Genomic DNA, 25,140 nt, shown 5'->3' with positions numbered 1-25,140 from the left:
GTACCATAATTTCTCGTGTATAATGTGCATTTCTTTCCCCCCAAAATTGCCATAAGTCAATAGTGCGCATTATACATAGGTACTCACTTTTTTATCATACATACATACATACACACAAAAACAGATTAGTCAGATAGTTTGCTTTGAGTCTGTGATTATGAATAATGAATGTTAACATGAGATGAACTGAAGATGCACTTGACTTGATCATATCAAAGACTCTGATGTAATGACCCTGGAGAGTACTTCTCCTGCCATTGTTTGCGCTTCCATTTTAGATTCTGTGTTGTTGAGATAAAGTAAAGTATTTGCCCAGTTCCTGATTTTGGATTTTTTGCATATCTATCACACTTAAATGTTTCGGATCGTCAAGCCAATTGTAATACCTCACAAAGAGAAAATTTAAGTTAAAAGCTAAAATGCAGCTTCCAAATTATCCAAACCTATCTGGCCACATATCTTAATGCTCAAAAGCCCATGGCCCGCGCATTTCACCCAATGATGCCGATACTGCCAATAGTGCTCAGCCAACCAAAATGACTCCAAGAGTACCACAATGACTTACCCAGGAGGTCACAAAATAACCCACAACGACATACAAAAAAACTGCAGACATGCCTGGACTCAGTTAAGGTAAGTGTTCATGACTCAACCATAAGAAAGATACTGGCCAAAAATGGCATCCATTGGAGAATTCCAAGGCGAAAACCAAGGCTGACGAAAAAAACATAAAGGCTTTTCTCACATTTGCCAAAGATGATCTTGATGATCCCCATTAACTGTGGACGGATGAAACAAAAGTTAAACTTTCATCCAAAACCCTCCAATATGACTGAGTTAAAACAATTCTGCTAAGTAGAGTTGACCAAAATTCCTCCACAGCAATGCGAAAGACTTGTCACCAGTTATTGTAAACACTTCTTTTCAGTTATTGTCGCCAAGGGTGGAACAACCTGTTAATGAGGTTCAGGGGGAAATTAGTTTTTCACAGAGGGTTGGAGTTTTTTTTTTATATCCCTAAATCAACACAAATGTCATTTAGAAACTGTGTTTTATATTTACTTGGGTTGTCTGCGAGATATTAAATATTCTCTGATGATCTGAACATGTAAGTGTGCTAAATATGCAAAAGAAATCAGAATGGGTGCAAATTCTTTTTCATAGCAGTGTATATACAATGCTTAACAATTTTTTTAGACCACTACTCAGTGTCCAAATGTCCATTGAAGGGGTGAAGCTGCCCTCAACGAACAGCATTGGCAATGACTAAAATAATGTTTTCATGTTTCTGTAATGATTAATACACCAGTAAGTAGAAGCTTTTTTACAAAAAAAATTTGAACACTAAAATGTAATTAACATTGTTGTCCATGAATTTTAAAATGTACTCTTTTACAAAAAAAGAAATAAATGTAAAGAGCACTATTATTTCTTGATTAAAATGCCCTAATTACTGGTGGATTGTTATGAGGATTGATTTCCAATTTATTTTAGAAGCCCAGTGAGCGTACTCAAATTTGGCTATAAAAAAAGCTGAATTGAGTTTGAAATTCTTCATTCCTATTGAAAATGGTAAAACGTCATGGGCTCGCTGAAATTGAAAGAGTCTGCATTAAAGCACTTAACAATGCTAGATGGATTCCTCTCATTCTTTTTTTTTTTTTGTTAGATGTGGTCTCATAAATGTTGTTAAGCACTGAGTTTTGGACATAGCTAGATTAGCTATTTTAAAACCTTGAAATGAGACATGATTTCAGTTTGTTGAATCATGCTTTTAATTTACAGTGATTGAGTTCCAATCATAAGAAATCATGTTTGATGTTGTCCACCATGTACAGTATAAGCTGATTATGATACCCTACCTCTAAAATAATGTTCCTGTTCCTTCCTATTAACATGTTCCTTGTTTAATATTTCCACTCCCATCAGTCAAGTCTTCACATTTCATAGCCTTTTTCAACACATTCAACTGACTTCCATAGGATAAAAGAATATCATTCAAACAAACGTTATTATTCGACATGGTGAATGAAGACCATACTGCAAAAATAGAAACAATTCCAAATTTGTTGAAAGTTCCATCTAGTTGAACGTGTTGACGATAAAGCTATGGGATAGTGTAGGTATTTTTACTCTTGTCCTATCTTCCTTTGTATCCACAGGTCTTCCTATCCCCTTTTTCCTTCCCTCCACCTTGCCCCATGGCTCTTTTTCTCGCAAGGATTGCCCTCTCTCCCTCTCACAAACCTTGGCCTCCTGCTCCTCCTGCTCCTGCATTCTAATTCAAGTCCTGGGTTAATACGTCCTCCTCTTACACTTCCTTTTTGCCTATTCCTATTCCTTCTTAACAGTACATTTACCATGCAAGTGTTCATAAATCAACCCCTGAGACTTAACCCCTATACCCCTAAATGGCAAGCAATGCTCTCCCATCATTGCATGTTTCTAAAGTTGTATGTTTTTACATATTTCTGTAACAAGTCAAAAGATACATGGTAAATGTCTTAGCTTTAAACGTGATCTTAAAATAGTTGCCTGTGATTCCATTGCTACCTGTCTTTTTTCACGTTGTGTCCATTGACATGTCAGGATTTGAGTGCCAAAGGATAAGGCAGCCGGTTATATGATTTTAAAGTTGCCATAACAAAACCTTGGAATACTGTCCAACCTAATTCGTCCTAGTATGTGTACTTACAGTTTAGCCAAGCTACCATTCTCTAAATCAAAGCTTACACACTAGGTGTGCTTGAAACCTGCTTATGACGGAATTCCTTTCCTACGGCAAGCCCGTAAATCAGAGCCTGCAGTAGTCTCTCAGTAACCTGCGCTAAATATTTGTATGAAAATGTCCTCTCAGGCAGCGATATAAAACAATCAAATGGAGTAAGTTATTGTCCCGCATTACTACATGTACTTCCACCACAGTGCAAACCTCAAGGAGTAAACCAAGGACTCCTTATGTAACATAAAATATTTTTTTCCTTTGATCCTAAACAGCCCTTGACCTTGGTGAGCAGGTGTTCTATTTATACAAAAAACATGTACAGTCGATATAAAAAGTTCACACAGACCTGCTCAAATGCAAGCTTTTTGTGATATTAACAAAATGAGACCAAGATAATGTATTTCAAAACTTTTTCCACTAATAATGTGACCAATAACCTGTACAAATAACCCTTTTTGAGAAAGGAAGTAAATATACACAAATATACAAAGGGAAATAATGAAGTTACTCAAGTGTGCACACCCTTTTATAACTGATGATGTGGCTGTGTTCAGAATTAGCCAGATCACATCCATGGTGTAAAAAGTTTAAAATTTATCTTCGTCTCATTTTTTATATCACAAAAACCTGTTTTATGACCAGGTGGGTGGAGACTTTTTACTGGATATGTACAATATTCCATGTCAAATAATAAAACAACAACACACGGAGAAAATCCAAACTCCACAGAGGCGGGGCCGGAATTTGAACCCCAATCCTCAGAACTGTGAGGCAGATGTGCTAACCAGTCGTTCACCGTGCCGCCAAAACAATAACTAGTTATTGTTAAATTCAAAAGCTAGTTTAAAAAAACATTTTCGAATTTCTCTGAACAGGCACAATGCATCGTTACAAAAAGGATAATCCTTGCTGCATGTTATTGATTAACGTACATGCACTGTGACTGCTGTGTAGAATGATCCATATGTCGACTGCCCAACGATTGCAGGGAACACCAACTAAAAATTCACCAAATGACAATAGATAGTGAGATAACGAAATCATGAAGATTTTAAAATATTGGCAAGACATTGGGCGGATATGTTTAGGAAGAAGATGGCTGGGGGTATTCCAGCAAGCACCCTGAACACACTGGGAACTTTTGTGCTACAGGGCTACATTAGATTTTTTTTAAATGAATGAATAAATGGGCCAGGTCATTCATAGATGAGGTAGAAAAAAATGGAATAGTTTATTGTAATAATAAAATAATAATTTTCATTCATTCATTTTCCACACCGCTTATCCTCACTAGGGTCACAGGCGTGCTGTAGCCTATCCCAGCTGTTTATGGGCGAGAGGCGGGGTACACTCTGAACTAGTCGCCAGCCAGTCGCAGGAAAATAATAATTTTTTGTTTGATAATATTGTTTTATTTTCATTACAGTACATCAATGAGCTAATTATTTAATTAGATAAATGTATAAAAACTGAATTAAAGATGAATAAGCACAAGTAAGTAAATCCATGCATGAGGTCGGGTTGCGGGGGCAGTAGCTTAGCAGGGACGCCCAAATTTCCCTCTTCCCAGCCACTTCATCCAGGTCTTCCGGGGGGACACCGAGGCATTCTGAGGCCAGCTGGGAGTCATAATCTCTCCAGCGTGTCTTGGGTCGTCCCCGGGGTCTCCTCCCAGTGGGACGTGCCCGGAAAACCTCACCAGGGAGGTGTCCAGGAGGCATCCTAATCAGATTCCCCAGCCACCTCATCTGGCTCCTCTCAATGTGGAGGAGCAGCAGCTCTACTCTGAGCTCCTCCCGGATGATCAAGCTTCTCTGTCAGAACTCTGGTAATGAGTTGTACCCAAAACCAGACGCGAGGGAATGGACAGTTAAAGAACAAATGTTATTTGGGCAACCACTTTGTTGGAGATAGATAGCTGCTGGCGGGCGAAGAGGTTTCGTGGGCTGTGTCCGGGTTGGCAGGTTCTGGAGATGAGCAGGCTTGCAAGGAAGGAGTCCGGTGCTCAATGAGTGGCGGGAGACAAACACAGGTTGGCAGGGAACAGAGGCAGGCGGCAGGCTGGGACAAAGAGCAGATCAGCTCAGAACAATTCTCATAAGTCGTAATGGGTAAAGGGTGCAGGATCGCAAGATTACAAACTCAAAGGAGATGGCGGTGCGGTGGAGTCCAGGGCCATCTTAAATAGGGCAGCTAATTGGGGACCGAAAACTGCTGCTGAGTAGCTCCAATGCACCACACCTGCAAGAAACCAAACACACACACACACACACGCCCGCTGGGGCAGAGCTCAGGGCGCTGAGACAGCAGACCTAACAGTACATCCCCCTTCAACGGGCGCCACCTGGAGCACGACAAAGGCGATCAGGGTGGGCACGATGGAAGTCACGGATCAGTGCCCTGCACAAAACCTGCCGGGCAGGGACCTGGCTCCCCTCCACCGGGCCATAGCCCTCCCAGTTGACCAAGTACTGGAGGCCACGCCCACGGCGCCACACATCCAGGAGCTTGTTCACCGAGAAAGCGGGATGCCCATCAATCACCCGGAGAGGAGGAAGGGTGGTATTGGGGGGCACAGAGGGTTTGAAGAAATTGGCTTAATCTGCGAGACGTAGCAGGTGGGGTGGACGCGTAGAGTAGCCGGGAGCTTGAGGCGCACAGCACAAGGGTTCACCAGAGCCTCAATCTCAAATGGACCAATGACTCGGGGAGACAATTTCTTTGATTCTACCCTGAGTGGTAGAGTCCTGGAGTTGAGCCACACTCTTTTATCAACAGTGTAGGCAGGTGTGGGAATATGTCGACCTTGGAACACTGGCGAACGTAGGCCTGCACAGAAAGGACAGAAAGCTTGCTCTCCTGTGAAGGAAAGAGTGGAGTGGGGGTTGATAGAAGGTGAAGGTGGCTGCTCCATGAAGCGGGATGAGACAGACATAAAATGGAATGCAGTCCCCAGTGCTGGTTAGTGCGCTCACATTGTCCATTGGTCTGAGGATGGTAACCAGACAAGAGACTAACACCACTGCTGAGAGCTGTACAAAATGAGGTGAACTGGGGGCCTCTGTCGGAAACGATGACAGAAGGGATGCCATGCAAGCGAAAATGTGCTGGGCCAATAGGTCGGCGGTCTCTTTGGTCAACGGGAGCTTGGGAAGTGCGATAAACTGGGCTGCCCTTGAGAACCTGTCCACCACAGTGAGAGCGACGGTGTTTCCCTTTGAACAGGCCGGTAACGAAGTCTAGGGCAATGTGTGATCAAGGACGCCTGGGAATAGGGAGTGGACTAAGCAGACCAGACCTTGGTTTAGAGGATGTTTTATTCTGGGCGCATACCATGCATGCCGACACAAAAGACCGGTGTCGTCCTCCATGGTGGTGAGGAGTGGGCCCACTGCAGCACCTGAGAGCGGACAGAATCCATGCCAAACAAAGAGTTCTGGGGACCCCCACCAGGATCAGATTTCTCAACTTGGGCCTCCTTGACAAGTGTTTAAATCTCAAATTTAAGTGAGGGTACAAACAACAGGAAGGCAAGATGGGACCAGGATTGGTTTTGGAGCCCTCTGTAACGAACTGGCCGGATAGGGCGTCAGACTAAGCATTTTGGGCACCTGGGCGATAGGACAAGGTGAAAGTGAAACGATCAAAAAACAGTGCCCACCTGGCTTGACGGGCGCTCAGTCTCTTAGCAGAGCGGATGTATTCCAAATTCTTGTGATTGGTCCACACAATGAATGGGTGTTCTGCTCCTTCAAGAAAATGCCGGCATTCATCCAATGCCATCTTCACCGCTAAGAGTTCCCTGTCTCTGATCCCACAATTCCTCCCCGCCTCAGACAGTCTGCGAGAAAATAAGGCACAGGGGTGTACCTTACCATCATCCGGGGATCGCTGGGAGAGCACCGCGCCAACTCCTCCCTCCGATGCATCAACCTCAACAATAAATTGTCTATGTGGGTCTGGGTGAACCAGGGCAGGAGCTTTAGTTGACAAAAAGCTAGGTCAGCCCCGTCTTACCAACGGAAATGTCTCAAGGTAGATGTGCGAGGAGTGAGGGGGGCTGCAACTCGGCTGTAGTTTTGAATGAACCGTCTGTAAAAATTGGCAAAGCCAAGGAAGCGTTGCAGCTACTTACATGTCGAAGGTTTTGGTCATTCGGTGCCTGCGAGTACCTTGGCTGGGTCCATCTGGAGCTGCCCCTCGGCGATGACGTAGCCCAGGAAGGTGGTCCTAGGAACATGGAACTCACATTTTTCCGCCTTCACAAAGAGCTTGTTCTCGAAAAGCCTCTGGAGAACCTGGCGAACATATTGTTTGTGATCTGCGCTGGAACTGGAGAAGATCAAGATGTCATCAATGTACACAAACACAAATTTTCCAAACTTGTCACGCAGGACGTCATTGACCAAGGCTTGGAAAACAGCAGGAGCGTTGGTCAAGCCGAATGGCATGACGAGGTATTTGTTGTGCCCACTATGAGTGTTGAATGCCATCTTCCACTCGTCCCCCTCCCGTATGCGGACAAGATGGAATGCCTGGCACAGGTCAAATTTGGAAAAGATTGTTGCTCCATGTAGAGGGGGGAAAGGTGGAATCAATCAGGGGCAAGGGCGACCGGTTCTTTATGGTGATTTAGTTAAGACCACAATAATCAACACATGGAGGATCTTGTCCTTTTTGTCCACAAAGAAAAAATCTGCTCCCACCGGTGAAGAGGAAGGCCGAATTATGCCTGCTGCCAGCGACTTGCTGATATAGGTTTCCATGGTTTCCCGCTCAGGACGTGAGATGTTAAAGAGCCGGCTGCTGGGAAGTGGTCCACCAAGCTGGAGCTCTATAGCACAATCGTAGGATCTGTGCAGGGGCTGAGACATGGCCTGGTGTTTACTAAATACTTGAGCTAAGTCGGGGTAAATTACAGGAAGAGGCACAAGACAAATCAGGCTCATCACTTGGACTCTGACCACTAGGAGGCCCCGCAGCTGTCAACAAGCAGTTTGCATGACAAAAATTGCTCCAGGAAGTCATCTTTGGCACTGTCCATTCGATGCCGGGTTGTGGGTCTTCAGCCAAGGCAAGCCAAGCACAATCAGAACTTGCAGGCGGTCAAAAACATGAAAACTATTACTTTCTGGATGGTTACCTGATAGTTTGAGAGAAACAGGGACGATTGTTTCTTTGACACGAGAAATCAGCTGCCCATTGAGAGCAGTGGCCTTCTTCGGAGCGGTTAGAGTTTGCAGATCTATTCCCAATTGATCCACCAGTTGGCGTTCTATCAGATTCTCATCTGCTCCGGAATCTACAAGGCGAAGACGGGCAAAGACAAGTTATTCCACCAGATGATAGAAGAGATCTTAAAACGGGGGGGAAAGGAGGAACTTGAGTGACTCACCAATGCCTCCGTCCTCATTGGTGAGTCCACCAGTTTGATGGATGTGTGGGACATTTGGCGATGTAATGGCTAGCATCTCCACAATACAAACACAGATTGGCTGACCTCCTGCGTGTCATCCCAAAAACATGAGTGGTAGGTTAATTGAAGACTCTGAATTGCCCGTCGGTGTGAATGGCAGTGTGAATGGTTGTTTGTTTATATGTGCCCTGCGATTGGCTGGCGACCTGTTCAAAGTGTACCCCGCCTCTCGCCCGAAGATAGCTGGGATACGCTCCAACACACCCGCGACCCTACTGAAGGATAAGCAGTACGGAAAATGGATGAACGAATGGTGGTCTTTCATTAAGACATTAAAATAAAATGTTTTTTGTTTTTTCTCTTACCCGCAACAGATAATTATGACTTTACCTCATCTCAGGGTTAACCTCCTCTGAGTTTTCATATAACCTGCTTCCTGGAATACCCACCTGGTTAGTTTATATAAATCCAATCCCGTTTCAACGCGTAATTGGAGGAGACTCACATTCTAAAGATGAACTTTTTTCCTTAAATAATTATATCACATTACACTGGGGTACAATTATCAGAATCAGAATCATCTTTATTTGCCAAGTATGTCCAAAAAAACACACAAGGAATTTGTCTCCGGAAGTTGGAGCCATTCTCGTACGACAACAGACAGTCAATTGACAGAGAACACTTTGGAGACATAAAGACATTGAAAAAAACAATCACTGAGCAATAAAGGGTTGCTAGTTATCTGGTAATGCTGGTACAATTTATTTATTTTTTTGACAATTGTGCAAAAAGATGCAGAGTCCTCTAGCACTTAGAGCAGTTTGAATGACTAGTATAGCAATAGTCCGGTGCAATGACCATTGTGCAAAAGGCGCCGAGTCTTCAAGGAGTGTATGCAGTTTAAAGTGACCGGGCACTCCGGTTTTCTCCCACATCCCAAAAACAGGCGTGGTCGTTTGATTGAAAACTCTAAAATTGCCCGTAAGTGTCAATGTGAGTGTTAATGGTTGTTTGTATATGTGTGCCCTGCGATTGGCTGGCAACCAGTTCAGGGTGTACCCCGCCTTCTGGCCGAAGAAAGCTGGGATAGGTTCCAGCCATCCTGCGACCCTAGTGAGGATAAGGATATAAAGATGATTCTGATTCTGATTCTGATTCTAATTGTGACTCTGATTCTGATTCTGATTCTTATAAGCGGCTCAGAAAATGGATGGATGGATGGAAAACATGATCAAAACGATCCCTGTTCCCAACAGAGATCAACTAAAGCTTTGTGCTCCACCATTCATGAATCAATGTGAAGTATTTGCGTGCATACGTTTATGAAAATATGTAGGGGAGATTCTGTTGATTATAAATTTTAAAAAACTTAGCCTGTTTTCAAAAATTTGTGTTTTCTCTCTTCAAAATGCTAATTGTCATCTAAACGAGGGGTGGGGGACAACAGTTTTCATACATTTTTAGTTAAGCGTAGTTAAGCATAAACGGCCCAAAGAGATTAGACATGCAGTATGAATAATCCAATTAGGCTAATTCGAATATTGATACAAACAACTAATCCCTTATGTTTGAATGGAAAAAGACAAATGAACTAAGGAAACGCCACTTGATATTGATGACCCCATGCATTGTTTTGTATCATGTTGTATGAATGGCTTTTTTTTATTGCACAGTAGTAGTAGTAGTAGTAGTAGTAGTACTAGCTACAATCAAACAACAAAAGAACAAACGAGAATCTTTTCCTTTGCTTATTTAAACCATATGCAGCATTTAGCAGGTAATTCTCTCAAAAATGCATAACTGGCATTTACTCACCAAAGCGCCGGCTTTGATTTTCTCCCCAACTACCTCTGCACTAAATCACCAAATCTGTTATTTTCTTAAAATACTGAACAGCATACCAAACCCTTTAGTTATTTAATGTAAGGTATTTCTCATGTTAAATTCATAACACATAGGTCCATAAGCGGAATCTAAAATTTCACCAGAAAGGAGGACTAAAGTTTGTTATTTGTTTAATACACTGTTGTTTGCAGGGAGAGAGGGGCAAGAAAGGCAACAGGGGGGCCAAAGGGGATAAGGGAGACCAAGGAGCACCTGGATTAGATGCCCCATGTCCGTTGGTATGTCAGTTATCTGTGTATAACTAAGAGCCAAAAAAAGGGTCACTGGTGACAAAATCTTATTTTTGGCTCTGGTTTTCAGTGATTCTAATCAACCTCAGGCCTCTTTTCTCTCCCAAGGAACAAGACTGGCGGGAATAAATCATTGATATGAGCATCATCGTATTATTTTGGGGGGGGGTTTAAGCCTCCTCTTTTTTGGCTGAACAACACTAGCAGTTGAAGACACGCAAACTCTCAACTTATCTTTGGTCTTCAAATGCCAATCCAATTGCGTGCACGCGCAAAGCCATATTCACACTTGTAATATAGCTACAATTTCAAAAACAAATGAACATTTATCATAATTCCAAATCAAGTTATCCTGTTCTCTTAAGGGGGAACAAAACTTTTTAAATGTATTTTATTATTATTATTTATTTTTTTGCAACAATACATTGTATGTGGCCCCATCAGTCTCAACACAGAATTTGGATTAATATTGTGGTCGTGGAATAAGAATTAAACAGATGAATTCATCAATTTCCATCCAACTCGGGGGGTCAGCATGTTCGGAAATACCGCCACCCGCCGTCGACCGTAGTTAACGTCATAACGTCTCTCGCGTTTGCGTTGCAAAAGTAAGACGGAGGAGAATTGATCAATTCATCTGTTTCATTCTTATTCCACGATCGGAATATCGATCGGAATACCGTGTTTAGACGAGTGAATTCTTCTCGAAATACATTTAGGGTTTTAGTTCCCCTTTAAGGAAACGTGTATCATTATGAACGTTGATGCTCTCATCTTAGTGAACTCTGTTCCTGTCAGTCAGGGTTGCCTGCATGTTGAGGTAAACCCGCATCAACATGCCCAGTGGACCGAAGGGCGAGTCATCATGTCCCCAAACAGCGGAGGGCAAACGCTTAGCTACTGTGGCAACAAAGCTGCTTTTTTTTCAATGGATGATTTCACAAACAGGGTTTCCGAGGCTTTAAAGGAGAGAAAGGTGAACCGGGCCTGCCAGGCCTGGATGGGCTGGATGCCCCTTGTCCTGTGGTATGGTGCTCTCTCTTTCCTCCCCAGCATGCATTTAGCTAACATCAGAGTTGCACATAGCACCATGAACTAAAAAGCCTTAGCTTTATTAAGTTTTGCATGGTAAGTTTGCATGAAAATAATAACCATTGTCAAGTAGCTTATCATTGTCTTAATTCGGTAACTTCTTCCACTGACCATCTTTGATAGAATCATTGCATATATCATTTATATCATTTCATTTGAAGGAAGTACAATCGACTAGTGTTCTTTTAGCTTCAGCACCACTTCGTAACACACTAATCGTGACTAACACATTACCTAGCAAACTGTCGTTCTAAATCAATCACACTCAGAACTTTCATAACAATAATTAATCAGCGTTTTCTCTTTCATCTCTTGCATGGAGCACCAATTCTCTTAGGCAACATTACCACAGGTTGTGCGAAGCGCAGTTAAAACCGGATGGACTCATTGGCTAAATGAAAGCGGATGTTTTCCCTTATGTTTTTCATGCATAGACCTGTTTTGACTGTCAAATCTAGTTTGAATTCAATTTTACTGCTCCACTTGAAAACTTGACATTGCAGAACCTCCGCAAATCACTGGATGCCGTCTGTACTGTATTTCATACTTTTTAATGGCGCTTTCAGCCATTGATTTTGACTGCGACATCAATCCGACTCGGTACAATATACCTTTTATCAGCAATCATTTGCGCGTTATCTTCCCAAACAAACTGGTTGCATTAAAACAAAGGGACGGTGAGCATATATTTCCCCTTGAGCATATTGTGTGTTGTTGCGCGTCGACAGTACAAAGTGAATGGAGGTGCTGTCTAAAATCGATGGACATGAAGCAAAGGAAAATCATAGGATTGAATGGTTCTGTGGATGAGAGATAATGGTGAACTTTTTAAAACATATGTAATTGGCTGTTTCGCTACATGTAATAGCGCATCAAGGAGTGCACAAAAAAAGGAATTATGTTAAAAAAGTCAAAATCATGAAGTGCAGATACAGTGGATATATACTGTAAAAAAAAAGTCTCCACGCCAATGTTCAAATGCCAGATCTTTCTGATATTAAATATAAAACCAAAATAAATTATTTCAAAACCTTTTCCAGCATTTATATGACCTTTAACCTATCCCATTCAATTGGAAAAAAAAAATAAAAAAATAAAAAGAGCGAGGGGAAGTAAAATGAAATAACTGAGATAATCTGATTGTACCAGTATGGCTACACTCTTATAACTGGGAATCTGGCTCTGTTCAGAATTAACCAGGAGTCAGCACACAATTGCCACCATTTTGGTTGTACAGGTTATAGGTCACATTAAAAAAATAAAATAAGAATACAAGTTTTTAAATGATTTATCTTGGTCTCATTTTTTATTTCACCAAAAAAAAAAAAAAAAAACTGGCATTTGGACAGGGTTTTGTAGACTTTATATCCCCTGTATGCGGTTTTCATTGGACAGCAGCCCTATCACAATTATTTGTGTTATACAGTATCTGAACATGTTTTTAGCAGGGTTGTACAAAGCTTAATTTATAGTTTTTGCTCATTTTTCCACATGATGTTTCTAAAAGTACATTCCCACCAGTGGTACATTTCAGTTCAACTCAGCAAAGTCCAATTTGGAATGATAAACCCGATTGCTGCAAAGATAAAAGGTCATTCACCAATGAATTAAACAAATAAAATATATAACATGGTATCTTCTATTGAATACTCTACAAAGACAAGATATTTAATGTTCAAACTGATGAATATATATATATATTTTTTGTTATAAATATCGTCTCATTTTGAATTTGATGCGTGCAACAGATTCCAAAAAAAGCTGGAACAGGGGCAACAAAAGACTGGGAAAGTTGAGGAAAGCTCCGAAACACATTCCACATTTAAAACATTCCACAGGTGAACAGGTTAATTATCGTGATTGGGTATAAAAGGAGCATCCCCGAAAGTCTCAGTTGTTCACAAGCAGGGAACTCTGCCAGCTTCTCTGCGTTCAATCTTATCTGAGATGGAGTGATGCAAAGTGAAAAAGTGCGGTGTGGTCTGACGACTCCATATTTCAAATTGTTCTCGAAAATCATGGAGGTAATGTCCTGCAGACCAAAGAGGAGAAAGGACAAAGCTCAAAGGCCAGTATCGGCGATGGTATGGGGGTGTGTTAGTGCCCATGGCATGGGTAACTTGCATATCTGTGAAGATAACATTAATGCTAAAATGTACATACAGGTTTAGGAGCAGCATATGCTGCCGTCCAAGCAACGTCTATTCAGCGACGTCCCTGCTCATTTCAGCAAGACAATGCTAAGCCACATTCTGCACTTGTTACAACAGCGTCGCTTCGTAGTAAAAGAGTGCAAGTATTAGACTGGCCTAACAGCGGTCTGAGCTGTCCCCCATTGAAAATGTGTGACAGATTATGAAGCGTGAAATATGACAAGGGAGTTGTTGAAAGGAAAGGTCATGGAACACAGTGGTAAACACGCCTGTGTCCCAGCTTTTATTGGAATGTGTTGCACTCATCAAATTCACAATGAGTGAATATTTGCAACAACAACAAACGATTTGATTCAGTTTGACCATGAAATATCTTTTGAATATAGGTTTAAAGGGATTTGCAAATCATTTTATTCTATTTTTCTTTACATTTTACACAACATCCCAACTTTAATGGAATTGGAGTTGGTAGAAAAAAAATCATGGCTTTGAATACTTCCTCCATTGGAATCCAGTGTTTTCTAAGATACAGGGCTTTATTTTCGTAGACAGCACAACTGCACTTCCACCTAAAAACTGCGGCATCTTGATTTTCATGCAAGTGCAAGACTTGCTGTGCATGTTTGCGAATTTGGTAGACCGTCTGCACCAAGCCGTGTCGGCGCAGTGGGGATGTGCCCTGAGAGATGGGCTTGGCGGAGTGAGATTTTGGTGTGAGAAAGTCTAAGTCTAAACTTAAGCCTACTGAGAAGATGTCTAACTGTTGGCACAGGTGATAACGCATTGGTGAATTTGATCAGGGCAGTTGAAGGCAGACAGACACGTGAGGTCCTCGGACATGCGTGGTGGATGACCGACTTGCTGTATTTCAACAGCGGGCATCCAACCCTCTTAATCCTTGTGGAAATAAATTAATTGAAAGCATTTTATTGTTATCATTAATATAACTTTGAAATCTTTCCACATCTTTTCCACAGCTGCCGGCCTACTGGCCTACTGGCCGGCAGCTACGGAGGTTTGAGGGGGGTGTAAACAAAGAATCGTTGAAGGGGGTATAAATACATGAGGTCCGCGAACATGGTTTAGGTCGCCAGCAGTGTTCACCAGCTCGTTCTGCATTTAATAATGGTACCCGCTAACGTTCAATGCTCCAGTGACGCATGGATCCCTGTGTTCTCTTCCACATGTAGAGACGTCTCCACGCGAGAATATTGCGCCACTTTTAAAGGGAATGAGAGAGGTCGCTTCGATTGGACAGGTTGAAGTCTGCTGTGAACACGCTCGGACGTCCCACTTTTTACATGCCCTGGGGGTACACCGGTCCACGAAATTACCAAAACTGGGTCTTGCCTACGTCCTCACAGAATTACGCCTAGTGGAGTGCTGGATTTTGCGCTGGTCACGTAAATAGAGTCCATAGAGTTTTTTGTCCCTCCCATTCCATTCCCAGTGTTCTCAGGAAAACTGACCATTCTCTGTTGACCAATAAAGTGCCTGCAATGTTTGTAACCCCATACATATTGTACCATACTACATCTTTCTAGTTGGTATGGTATGGCTATTGGTACCAATCACAACTTTTGACAATGTTAATGAAGTCAAACTGGTTACCATACATAATTATACTGGTAGTGAAAACTTAGTTAGTGACAGAATAAAGGAAATGAGGTTTTCCAAATTTCTGGATGGAACAACATTATTTGCAACTCCGAGTTCAATATCATTTTGTACATGTAAACGGCTTCTCAGTCCAAACTGTATAATTGTTGGATTTCTTTACATTTGCATGTACTGCAGCTCAATTTCGTGAGTGTTCACCACTTTTTGTTTTGTTTTTCCAGGGAGATGATGGTCTACCTGTACCAGGTTGTTGGAACAAAGTTAGTAAAAGCTTGACACTTACTTACACCGTGTTTGTAACTTCCCCAGTGACATTGTTTGAACTAACATTTTGCCTTTTGCTTTCTCCCTGCAGTGATAACTTTGGAATGGCTTGTGTAATTGTACATAGAATATTTATTTTTTTACTTTTTACCTATCCTTTTATAACCTATTATAAAAAAACATTGTTTAAAAACTGCAAAGCAAATAAATGTTTTGTACAGATGGTTTTATTTTAATACATATGACAATGTATTTGATTTTATATCTATGCATTTAGTTTTTATATGTTTGAATAGGAAGGAATTAATTATTAGCAGTTACATATGCATGATATTTGTGCATACTGTGATTTGGATAAAGCTTTTTAACTTATTGTAGCGTGTTGTTTTATTCTAATGGGCAAACCATGCTATACTGAGTTGTGTGGCTGGAAAGATTCCTGTAGGCATTTGGAAAGTCTTTTTTTTTTAAGTCTCCTCTTTCAGATAAAATATAAGACAAGATTTTTTTTTAATTTTTTTTTTTAAACACAAAATGTTCACACAGGTTAGAAAGGTTGCCATTGTTTTTAATATTAATTTCTGTTCCAAATGCAATTGTACCTCAGGCAAGTTGAAGAGTGAATTTGGGTTGGATCCTGTTGAAACCAAACAAATGTGCCAAATATAAGAGTTATGCTAAAATCAAGAACAGTGCATACCATTGGAAAAATACTGACGCATTGGTTTTAATATATGCATTTCCATGCCATGGTTGTTTCTTCCAACCCGCACGTTGCTAAAAATAAATGTCAATATTGCAGGGAAATTTGCTAAAAATAAGAATGGCTATTCGAGTCCATTTGTAATGAATACTTTAATTTTCCTTATTTGTTGTCTTTGCGCACATGTTCAAAACAACCCAAATACACTCTTGTTTTTGATGAGGGTCTCAACTTAGATCTCCTAACCAGTTTGAAATGCATGAGATTTCCTGAAAGTGTTCTATTATAGCGTGGCATATCTGTAGTTATTGGATAATAACAATAATGTTGTTTTTACCAGTATTACATGCCACTTCATGCTTCAAAACTGTATGGCTCTGTATTAACTGTAGTTTTTGGTTCTTGTCAGAATCGGTTTTCAGACATAAATACGAATGCACACCCTTAAAGCATAATGCTGCACCCCATTGCTTCAATCATACGAAAGCCATAATTTAGCCAAGGCGATGGTCTTGTTTCATGACCGATTTTATCAACAAGCATAATTAAATGTCTTGGCTTATTGAACTCACCCAATTAACTTTCCAAGTGACCTAAGTCCCCCAAATGATGCACTGATTGGTGTGTGCCTTGGTCTGTTATGTGGTAGTTCTCTCTGACAAGGTTTTGTTTGTGTTTTAATGACGTTGCTATGGGACTTCTCGGATCGTTGCCAGCAATCGAATATTCGTTGCGTCCCAACCCCAGTACCTCGCATTAACTCGTGCCTTAGTTACAAGCAAGCTTTCATTTTTCTGTAATACTCGGATGTGTTCAAAATGTTCTTGATGTTCCAAAAGTGACAATGATGCTTCCAGAAATAAAACCAAACATGTTTGAAACTTGCACATTTATTAATTGCTGATCTGTAACGACATGCCTTTGAGTTTTTTCAGCATCTTGCCAGGCTTGATTTATGACTTTTATTTAAAGGAAGAAATGTGTTGCTCTTAATAACAGCTGCTGAAATATTTATGTAACAAAATATTCATCGCTGAGCATTAATTAGCCTGTCAATAGTGATAAGATCACGATCGAGTCGCTCTCCAAATGTAGTATAAACACAGTATATCATATATGCAAATACTGTTTGCACAGTTAAACCCTTGCTCACTAACCCGGAGCTTGTTTGCATTTGCTAATCCACTTTGATTTGTAATTGTAGCTGTGTGAACGCACTGCATGCACTGAATGAGGTGAGTTTTTGAACCGGTTTCAAATAACATGCACATCTTGCTGTATCGTGGAATCCAGAGTTTGAGATGAGCGCGAACACAAAGCGCACACGCTGCAATTTGTAGTTTCATGCTCGTAAAATGTTGGGAAAGTTGTATACATCTACAATAACGTAATTAAGGTGACATTTGAACTACAGATTATAATACTAGACCACAGGTGTTAAACTCAGGGCCCGGGGGACACATATGGCCCGCCACATAATTTTATGTGGCCCGCGAAAGCAAATAATTTGTGTCAACATCCATGATTCTTGCTCAAATCTGCAGCATTTTTTTTGTTTTATTTTGTTACCAACTCCCTTTTACGGTAACTTGAACAATAGGTGAACAGTTATCCTTGACTTATCACTGTAAAAACTAGAGATCCAAATTTGTTGTGTCTATTTATTTGTCTATTACTATAATGAGGCGATGAAACGTTTACAGTATTTGGTTTCACAGTTCTAATGGCCCGCTGAGGGAAACCGCACCAACAATGTGGCCCACAGCATGAATGTGTTTGACACCACTAGCTAGATCCTGACCAATATTTGCCACGACTGTGCTCACATTTGCTGAGTACCTGAAACAATCCAAGTGCACACACACACACCACCCCATGCTGGCAACGAACCGTAAGTAAGTAATCAAACAAACTTTCTTTTAGTGGAGTGGTACATGCTTTTGCCCTTCGTATAGATAGTGCGGGTTTGTTCCCCAACCTCTACCCCCAATGCACAGCCCCTTCCAATGCTAAGCCTGGATAAAAAAAAATGGCTGGTATGTGTGAAGAAGGGCATCCGGCATAAAACCATAAAATAAATAAACTGGGTCAGTTGAACAATGTGGCTGACGCAGGTGTCAAAGTTAAAATCAGGCCCACCACGTCACGTGACAAACGATATTTATCTACAAGCCCAATTCCAACGAAGTTGGGACGTTGTGTTAAACCTAAATCAAAACAGAATACAATGATTTGCAAATCATGCTCAACCTATATTTAATTGAATACACTACAAAGACAAGAGAGTTAATGTTCAAACTGATCAACTTGATAGTTTTTAGCAACTAATTATTAACTGCAACACGTTCCAAAAAAGCTGGGACAGGGTCGTGTTTGCCACTGTGTTACATCACCTTTTCTTTTAACAACATTTAATATTGCATATATGTAATATGATGAGGCGATTAAACATTTATGATTTCACAATGTAAACGGCTCTCTGAGGAAAACCATAACTCTCATGTGGCTCGCGGCAAAAACCCAGTGCAGTCCAACCATGTCTTATGTTTACACAAGTCTGACCTTATTCTATGTATGAAAGCAATACAATGCATTGTGCATGAAAATATACAGTATATCAATATTTTCATACTATAAATTGTATTTCGCAGTCGTAAAGTATGTGTGTGTTTATGACTTTTCCCACACATTCAGCAACCTCTCTCAGTGTATACACAAATAGGGAATTTCTAATTGCAGTCATTTCCTTTCGTTGGATTGATACCAAAATGCGGCTATCTAATGTAAATGTCACTAACAGCAGTTTTTATTGTTGCAAATCTTGCGTATGCAGATACATGAGAGAAAGGTTTCGCAAATGTAGATAGTTGGAACTTGTAACATGTAAAAAAGTATTGCTTTAGTCTATAGGTAACGCAATCAAGCAAACGAGTGCAGTTCTCTTTCGCCAAAAGCTCTGGACTTGCACTTTACACTGGACACAGCTTGTAGCCTTTTATGCTACATAAGTCTTATTGTTTGACTAATGTGTTTTCATAAATATTTTAGGGACAACACCCCTTCCAACTGGCTAAGAAGTAAGACCATCAGACGATATCCCATGGGGCCACCAGGAAGAACCTGAAGGCGTTCAGAGATATCTTTTGAGTTTTTATCAGACGTTGCCATGTCAACATTTTACTGTGAGGCTAGACACAGAGCCAGTGATGTTTGAGGCTCCGGTCAATGTCGTGAGCAAAATTATTTCAAACTCAAATGTTAGAGGCCATCGTTTGTCTCGAAAGGTGATGGGATATAACAGCCTTCGCTGCCACACAAATATATAGACCGTCCCCGTTGATGGGTATGTTCTACGATCCGCGATGATCTGCTTAACATCGAGTCCAAACAAGCCGTGAGCACTTTAGCACAGGCGTGTTACGGTGTTTGGTGTGACATTAATGCGGAACAGCTCACAGGACAGATACAGTAAAATGCCGATAAAACAACAACAACATAAGAACAGGGGAGAGCCTAATGATGATTCCTTCTGCATGTTATCTGACTCACTGCCTTCTAAAAAAATAAAATAAAATAGCCCATGAATGCAGCTATAATAATATTTGGAAGAGTGGGTACAATAGTATATGTTTTGCAAGCAGCATCACATCATGGCTGGTCACATATGTGATAATGGTGATTATTTTCCATTCAAGTGTTGACATACTCCATAACGCAAAGCTATAATTGTAAGTATTGTACAATATAAACGAAACGACTGTATATATATATCAACGTATTCGAGCTCTGTAAATAGTACAAACATACATTATAATGTGTGTGTTATTGACTTATCAAAGTAAGTAGCATTGCATGTGCATTCAGTGTTTTTAGTTAGATATCCCACTAGCAGACATGAGTTCTGCTTGAAAATTTGCCTAATAGTACATTTTGTTGGGATTTGAGTCAAAGTCCACGTGGCTCCATTTGTGTACACGCAAATCAAACCAAAACCGTGTCAACATGTCAGCCAGAGACTGACACACACTTGTACATGTAAACGTCTTGTTTCTTTGACAAGCTAGTAGAGAAAAGCATTCCTTATGTCAATATTGACAGCTGCTTTGTGAAATAGGCCAATGTTGTTTCAGTCTCCGTTGATCAAATATTAGTTAAACCTACCAACAACAATCAATGTATCCATTTAGAAATATAAAATACAAATATTCGGTCAGTTTTGCTTTCAAAATATTTGGTGAACTGGGACCTCCTGTACAAAAACTGCATACGCACAAAAATGTGGCGTACGTTTTTTTGGGTTTTTTTGGGGGGGGAGAAGAGTGGTAAATAATGTCATTTTAATCATGTGCAACTGATGCAAATGTTCAAATGAAGTAAATAGAAAAGGACTCTTTTCGTCGGTCGTTGGAAGCGTAATTGCGTCGGAGACGCTGGGGATGGCGGCAAGACGAGGAACGGTGGACGAATCCTCCGCGTCTGTGACTCCAGAGACACCGAGGACAGTGGACGAATCCCCCACACGTACACTGAAAAAAAAAAAGTCCTTTGACAGCCGCACACACGATAAACTCTTCTTCCGCTTGTTGTTAACGCCGTCGGACAGCGTGCCAAAGAGGATTTTTTTTGCGCGGGGAGGGGTCGGCTACGCCAACATGTGCGCTCATTTCCACGTCGATTGGGATGTACGAAGGAAATGCGCTTGGATTCATGCGTACGCACAGATTCGTACATCTGGATATTTTTGTGCGTCTGACGTTTTGTGGATTAGAGTTTACGCCATGTTTCAGTAGGCTATCCACGCAAGTCTTTGTACGTGAGGCCCCTGGTCATTGCACGCACCAAAACTGAAAATGGTTTGATTCATCCAGAAAAAGGGTTGTGAGGTCAGAGGTCTCTGATGTCGGCTGAGAGGGTCTTCCTCACACCCTCACTTCTTGTGTATCCTAAATAAGTTTAATAAGATTTAGGATGTGCATTTTTAATTGTATTTTCCTTAGGTCTCGTCCAACCCCATCCAATTAATATTACTGTCCATAAAATGTAGTTCTACACGATATAAATTATTTACTTGTATGAGAAAAAAAATTAATGGAGTATATATTTTCTGTATAGTTTCATATTTGGTCTGATTCAGAGCATTTATTTTTTGTCTTGATTTGTAGTTCCTTGTTTTTTTAGTATCTTGTGGTTTTGTTTGTTTGTTTGTTTTTGGGAATACTGTATGCAAACAGTTAGATTCAAAAGTATTTGGTCAGTGATTTGCCACCACCGCAATGGATTTTAAGTAGAAAATAAAATGTAATTGACGGCATTTATTTCAAATGTCAATTTGCAGTTGCTCAACAGCGTTTGCAAAAAAAGTGAAGAGCTAGCGCTATTTGTGGTTGTGATCACGACTGATGCTCGTTAAAGAATATGCCATTCCTTTGCATTATTTATTCTTGAGCAGCATTGAGAAGGAATTTTACAAATGTAAATCGAAACAAGAAAAAAAAAAGAAGAAGAAAATGGGTACTTTGGATGAACTGGCACATGCCCTATTGTTGCGGAACCTCTTTAATGAAACTAATATGCACAATAATAAATGCTTCTGGACCTATCTGTCTGCGTACAGTTTATTCAGTTCCATGTAAAAAAGTACCAAAACAGCTGATTGCACCCTACATCTTCCTGGCTTATTTTGGAAAGTGCAGTTCATTGACTGATTAACTTTTCCCTGCAACAATACGAATGCGTTATTAAAGGCACCGCCGATCAAAAAAAAAAAAAAAAAAAAAAAGACAGCCTTGCATTCAACAGATACATACGAAGAAATGTAGGATTTCCTCAGTTGGCCAGTTGGCAGTGCTGGCTTGAATAGTGCCCCGGGCGATGCCCTTATATGGGCGGACAAAAACAAATGTTCATCGTTCAAAAACGCTGTTCTTTTTTTTGTCGGATTAATTTGCTGTACTTCATACTGTATATCCAATTATGGAAATGCATGGTTTACCCTTGCAAACTGTACCACGTTGAGCTGAAATGAAGCATAAAAAAAGTGGCTTGATTTTTGGCTATGAATGTACACTGCACGAATAATTCAATGTGTGTGTTTTCTACAATTTATTGTGCATTAGTGGACAATCTATGAACTGCTCATGTGAAGATGTATGGACAAATATGATACAGTATTTTGAACAAAAAATCATTTTTGTGACTGATGGTAAAATATTATTTATTTGATTATATTATTACTATTTGACTCTGTTTTGAGTTTAAGGATATATATTGTGCACCTTCAATCGATTTGAAACTATTCCGATCTTAAAAGATCATAAAAGATAAATGAAAGCTTTCTAAAAAAAAAAAAAATAGCTAAAATAAAATAAAAAAATAAGCCCATAGAATTTACGTAAAGTGTTCCTACTTGTTTCTATTGACAGGCATTATGAAAAGTAACACAAAATATTCATAAAATACTTCTTGTTTTAACAGTAAAGGAATTTTTGAAACTTAAACATTTAACTGTTTGCAAGAAACAGAGTTGCAGTTGCTAATTTTACTTTCAAGCTGATAATTTAAACATCCACAGTCTAATAAAATTGATATTACAGTAGAGTGCTAAGTTTCCTGCTGTAACCAAGATTATGTCAAGGAAATGTCTTGTTTCGCTTTTTTGCTTGTCACAGTTGCTAGACCTTATTCCAACTGTTATATAATGTAACATTGAAAAAAAAGAAAAAATAAATAATGACAGAAAATATTTTAACGTTATTATAACGTTTTCACAAAATCTATTTTGTCAAACTATTTTGATGTATATTGGGTTTTCTAGAAACATAGATGAAAGTAGAAATCGTCAAGAATCGATAGAGATTTGTATTTATTGATTTGAAATTCCGTGGTTTTCAGATGAGAACAATGTCCAAATATGGACAAGAGGGGCATTATACACACTTTGCATGGAATTGGTAAGCTTTTATGAGGAACTAACTGTATTTATGTTATTTTCTTTTTCTTTATTGATAATATGTACAATTATACAAACCCCAATTCCAACGCAATTGGGACATTGTGTAAAATGTAAATATAAAAAGAATACAATGATTTGCAAATACTTTTAAACCTATATTCCATTTAACACACTATAAAGAAAAGATATTTAATGTTCAAACTGTTGAACGTTATTGTTTTGTTGCTAATATTTTCACACTTTTAATTTGATCCCTGGAACGCAGTCCCAAAAAGCAGGAACACTTCAGAAAACCATTGTAAGTTAACACAGTTGGTCGCTACATCTATAAATGCATGTTAAAACTCTACCATGCAAAACGAAAGCCATAGATCAAGAACACCCAAAACGATGCCGTCAGTTTCTCTGGCCCCTCACTTAACTGAAATGGACTGACGCAAAGTGGAAAAGTGTGCTGTGGTCTGATGATTCCACATTTCAAATTGGTTTTGGAAATCACGGACATCGTGTTCTCTGGGCCAAAGAGGAAAAGGACCATCCAGATTGGTATCAGCCCAAAGTTCAAAAGCCAGCGTCTGTGATAGTAGGGGGCGGGGGGGGAATGGGGTAGTGCTCATTGGATGGGTAATTTACCCATCTGTGAAGGCACCATTAATGCTGAGAGTTACATACAGGTTTTGGAGCAACATATTGTATGCTGCCATCCAAGCAATGTCCTTTTTGAGAGAGATCCCTTCTTGTTTCAGCAACACAATGCCAGGCCACATTCATGCACGTACTACAGCATTGTGGCTTCATAGTAAAAGAGTGTGAGTACTTAGACTGGACTGCCAACAGTCCAGATCTGTCTAATATTGAAAATATGTGTCACATTATCCATCCATCCATCCATTTTCCATACTGCTTGTCCTCACTAGAGTCACGGGCGTGCTGGCGCCTATCTCAGCATACTCTGGGGCAGAAGGCGGAGTACACCCTGAACTTTTTGGGGATGTGTTGCAGGCATCAAATTCAAAGTGACTGATTATCTGCAAGAAAAAAAAAGATACAAAAAATGTACCAGTTTGAACATTAAATATCGTTTTTGTAATGTATCGAATTGAATGTAGGTTGAGAAGGATTTGCGAATCATTGTATTCGGTTTTTATTTACATTTTACGCAACATCCCAACTTCATTAGAATTGGGGTTTATACATACAGTACAATATTAGAGTTTTTCCATGCAGTTAATTGAAATCTGCCAAATGATTTAGGTTTGTGCAGATATCAAAAACATTGAATTGCTATGTACAGTACGTTTTTTTTTTTTTATGAGATTCAATATGACCAGTTGTGGTTTTAACTGAGATAAGATCCTTTATTGATCCATTCGAGAGTACACTGCAGATAAATGTGGCGTCTGAAACTAATGTTTTCATTTTTTTTTTCCAACATTATTTGTATTTTTTTTAATACGCCGAATGGCAGCTGTCATCACGCAATGCCAAAACTGATTTTCCAAATCTGTCACTGAATGAGAATAATAATAGTTAATAAAAAAAAAATGTTCACCAAATGATGTATTTTGTGCCTGTGAGTGTGCTGTGTCTGTGTGTACGTCAGAGGTGATGTGTTTTAAATCCTGCATGCAAAAGAACGGATGCGTGCAGGGGAAGGGACGGGCGGGAGGAAATGGATAACCATGCCAAAGCACAACACAATAGAACTTGGCCAGCGTGAGTTTACCCTCAGAGATTTCAACGAAAAAGAAAAAAGAAAAGAAGAAAATGGATGGATGGATGGATGGATGGATTTTAAAATATATCCATCCCTCCATCCATTTTTGCAGTATATAATATCCATCCATTCATTTTGTATACCGCTTTATCTCACAAGGGTCGCGGGCGTGCTGGAGCTTAGCTATCTTCGGGCGAGAGGTAGGGGTACACCCTGAACTGGACGCCAGCCAATCGCAGGGCACATATAAACAAACAACCATTCGCGCACACATTCACACCGCCGGGCAATTTGGAGTCTTCAATCAACCTACCGCGCATGATTTGAACCCCGGTCCTCAGAACTGTGAGGCAGACGTGCTAA

At 40.2% G+C, this 25,140-nt stretch overlaps 1 protein-coding gene across 22 annotated transcripts in view; it reads left to right on the top strand.

The window, feature by feature from the left end:
- Positions 1–24,604, top strand: part of col13a1 (collagen, type XIII, alpha 1) — a 150,600-nt gene extending 125,996 nt beyond the window's left edge. For 17 of the 22 annotated variants that reach the window (XM_061789821.1, XM_061789837.1, XM_061789825.1 and 14 more), the window contains 3 exons: positions 10,178–10,264; positions 15,363–15,401; positions 19,157–24,604. In XM_061789821.1, coding sequence (XP_061645805.1) covers positions 10,178–10,264; positions 15,363–15,401; positions 19,157–19,189 — 159 coding nt within the window. In that variant the 3' untranslated portion in view covers positions 19,190–24,604. Of the gene's footprint in view, positions 1–10,177; positions 10,265–11,224; positions 11,303–15,362; positions 15,402–15,496; positions 16,994–19,156 lie in introns of those variants that run through there. The other 5 variants (XM_061789824.1, XM_061789828.1, XM_061789826.1 and 2 more) reach the window with 5 other exon arrangements.
- The last annotated feature ends 536 nt before the right edge of the window (positions 24,605–25,140 follow it).

Source organism: Phyllopteryx taeniolatus, chromosome 11 (genome assembly GCF_024500385.1).
Source record: "Phyllopteryx taeniolatus isolate TA_2022b chromosome 11, UOR_Ptae_1.2, whole genome shotgun sequence".
NCBI classification, from domain to species: domain Eukaryota; kingdom Metazoa; phylum Chordata; class Actinopteri; order Syngnathiformes; family Syngnathidae; genus Phyllopteryx; species Phyllopteryx taeniolatus.
Note: the sequence above shows the minus strand (reverse complement) of the source record. Positions and strands in the feature narration are given on the sequence as shown.